The sequence below is a fragment of the Anarrhichthys ocellatus genome, unplaced genomic scaffold (assembly GCF_004355925.1).
Source record: "Anarrhichthys ocellatus isolate YVR2014 unplaced genomic scaffold, GSC_Weel_1.0 scaffold5900, whole genome shotgun sequence".
Lineage (NCBI taxonomy): Eukaryota > Metazoa > Chordata > Actinopteri > Perciformes > Anarhichadidae > Anarrhichthys > Anarrhichthys ocellatus.
This window is the reverse complement of record NW_022285874.1, coordinates 1-3,209: the sequence shown is the minus strand read 5'-3', so window position 1 is coordinate 3,209 and position 3,209 is coordinate 1. Positions and strand designations below refer to the sequence as shown.

Below are 3,209 nucleotides of genomic sequence, written 5' to 3'. Positions count from 1 at the left end.
AAAAAAGATGAATGTGATTGGCCAACTGAAGGAAAGTCCAATTATAAACATTTTTGGCACCTCATATCACAAAGAAAAAAGGACGACTTTTTAAAAAACAAAACCTGATATAGTGCCGATTAAAGGCAATTTGCTCTATGCAGTAACAGCAATCTTGAAAGTTCTTTGAATGTCACACAGTTTAAAAAAGGCTCCACGCGGTGTGATGTAAGTTTTGAGGCATGTCCGATTAGGCAATGTATCGCTATGACATGACATTAAAGTCCGGTTCCTGAATCGTGCCAATGCAATGATAATACATTCTTTAAATTTTCCAACTGGTATGGTTCGTGTTCACAAAGGCAAAACTCAAACGGTCCAGAAATTCTTAACAAATGTCATGATGGAGATGTCTGCACCTCGTACGGCTCAAGAGTTGCCTTGACGCGTGTGATGTGCTTTCCTACGCTGTGACAGGGGTTTGTGGTTGAAGCAAAGATGTTACATTCTACTCATTTAGCGCTTAGCTTGTTAGCTAACTTGCTAATTCCACCATGCTTTTGTGCTACACCGGTTACAGAAAATGAGCTGTTTGGTGGCCAGGGATCCCTCTAAAAGAGTTGCTTCGCTAGTATCAAAGTAGTCTTCTAGCAGCGGAGAGTGAGCCAGCAGGACCTCGGGGATGCGCTAGCTAACAAACTATTGTCTCATCTGTGGTCTGAGAAACAGTATATTCATCACATTCATAGTTAGTAAACAGTGTTTGGTACTGTAATATTATTCCCAAGTAACGAGTAGTGTAAGGCATTACAATTTACGAAAACGTCATTGTATTACAGTAATTGATTTAAGTAATGCCGCGTTACCAGAACCAATTCGTTTTTTTTGTGCAAGGTATGCTTATGTTACGACGACGTGAACGCGTGGTAGGTCAGTATGTTATTACACTTCCTGAGTAACTTCCACAACACTGGTAGCACAAACGAAAATAGGCTACATTTCAGCAGTCACCAAAACAGGAAAAGGAAAACCTTTTTATCCAATGTAATGACACATAAATGGTACGCTTGTTGTGATTGGTTCAAATGGTGTTCACAGCGGATATTCAGAGTTCACTTTGACAGGGGTCCAAGACCACCCGTCGAGGCGGACCAGAGAGTGGTTGTTTGTTCCACACCAGAGTTTGAGTCTGTCGTTCACACCAAGCCAAACAAACCGCACCAAAGGGGTAAACGCTCCAGGCTTCAGTTCAACCTTGACTAAAGAAGGCTGGTGTGCACACGCCCTTAATCTCATAATCATTCTCATAATCACTTGAACATTTAGTTAAGAAAAGCTTTGACCATAGTGTTGTCACAGATGTATGTGTGTGTATACAAAAACTGCACCACAGATACATCTACATGGTGATGTGTATTTTGGCGTCGGCCATTGTATTGTTCATAATTTCATGCCGTACTGCAACCGGTTGGTTTCTAGGTGTGGTGTGTGCTTTAGCAGCACTCCCATCTAATGGCCTATAAATCAGCTCGCTGTACATGTCATATTGTCCTACTCCTAAATGACACTTTAGAAGCCTAATTCAGTTGTGCTTTTGTTTTCTAGTTAAGAAACACTGCTTCTACAGCGGCGTTTTCAAAGATGAGTTACGCCACATTTTATGTGGATACTCCTCGTTGAAGTTCAACTCATGAGAGTTGGTCTCTCTCCAGTGTGTCCCTGGCGGCCTCAATAGAATGTAACAAGTAAAAATAGAGATATACTCTATAGTGAATAGCTGGTGATGATTGGTGAAGCCGTCCCAACCCTACCTGGAAGTTATAGCGTCGGCCATCAAACGTCAGGTAGTGGGGATCACCTTGTGCATGGCAGGTTGCCAGAGAAACATGGACGCATTTTCCCTTCTCACACCGTTCCTTCACACGACATTTCACCTGATCACAGGGATCCGCGGGAGGTGGAGGAGGGGGGGTGTCTACAGGAAATACAAACACCTCATATATAAATACATGCAACACCAAAGCAGATACGTGTTATTGTGTCATCATTAAATGTATTACTATATCTCTTCACTTTCAACCATAAATACACTGTACGGAAGAAGATGTATTTGATTTATGAGTTTAGTTTTTAGTCTTCTTTAAACTCAGAATTCTAACTTTATTCTTTGAATTCTGACTTTAAACACTTAAGTAAAAAAAAATGTTTCCATGTGGCCCCACACTTCTTCCGTTCTATGCGTGTGTGTGTGTGTGTGTGTAAAGGGATCTAAATGTGTGTGTACCTGTAGAACTAACTCCAGCAATGCCATATCCATGGCGGTTATCCCCGCCATAGGCGTAGACTGCCATACGGGCGTCCCCTCTCACAGTCACATGAGTCTGCATTTTCCCCACTGGAATGTTGGACCACACCCACTTCTCGTCTGACAGGACGTTGCTCCACCTAGGTGACTGGCAGTGTCCCTTCCTCATACACACCTTCACACTGCGGGCCCCCTCCCTCTCCGATAGAATAGCAATAGTGTTTTGAAGTCCATCCACTGTCTCCACAGCCCAATTGGTGGCATGCTTGCAGGTAGGGGTCAGCGTTATCAGAAAAGGGTCATATGGCCTGTTATTGCTGAGAAGCAGCACCATAACTTTCTTGCTGCTCTTGACAACCAGTGGCTGGTTAAAGCTCAATCTATTGACGGTGAATTCTCCAGCTCTCCTCAGCCTCCTGTTGGTGAAGATATGGTTACTTAGTTAGATAAGTGTAGTTCAAGTTTTGAACTGAGGAAAAACATTTATAACATATTGATATGTCTCATATTGATAATCTAGCCAGTACAAGATGGAACATATCAAATAATTGACCCTTTGCTAAGCCACGCCCTGAACTGCTGCTCCGTCAAGCTGTCAGAGCTACCATGGAGCCCACACTGTCACTAACTGCACTCACTGACAAGGCCACAATGTCCATCGGCAGCAGTGGGAGAACTCCCGATAGCATGGCCTGAGTTGATTCTATGTTTAAAATGAAATATATATATATATATATATTGCAACACTTAATCAAGCTCTGTAATGCTACGCTATGATTGGCCAGTCTGCGTTCAAGGGGCAGGACTTAGGGGAGGGTCATTTGTTGTGTCATTGTCATTGGTCATTGTGACAAACTTACTGGAAATTTTGCTGTGACCTTCATCACATGTGATGAAGTTTGCTCAGTTGTCATGGAGTTGACAC

The 3,209-nt window shown here is 42.8% G+C and overlaps 1 protein-coding gene across 1 annotated transcript; it reads right to left on the bottom strand.

The window, feature by feature from the left end:
* Window positions 1–1,503: 1,503 nt before the first annotated feature.
* Window positions 1,504–2,841, bottom strand: LOC116380035 (IgGFc-binding protein-like). The gene is made up of 2 exons (XM_031841987.1): window positions 2,264–2,841; window positions 1,504–1,954 (listed from the first exon to the last, which is right to left on the bottom strand). Exons 1-2 carry the CDS (start codon window positions 2,616–2,618, stop codon window positions 1,668–1,670), a joined length of 642 nt encoding a protein of 213 aa, XP_031697847.1. The 5' UTR covers window positions 2,619–2,841; the 3' UTR covers window positions 1,504–1,667.
* Between the last annotated feature and the right edge of the window lie 368 nt (window positions 2,842–3,209).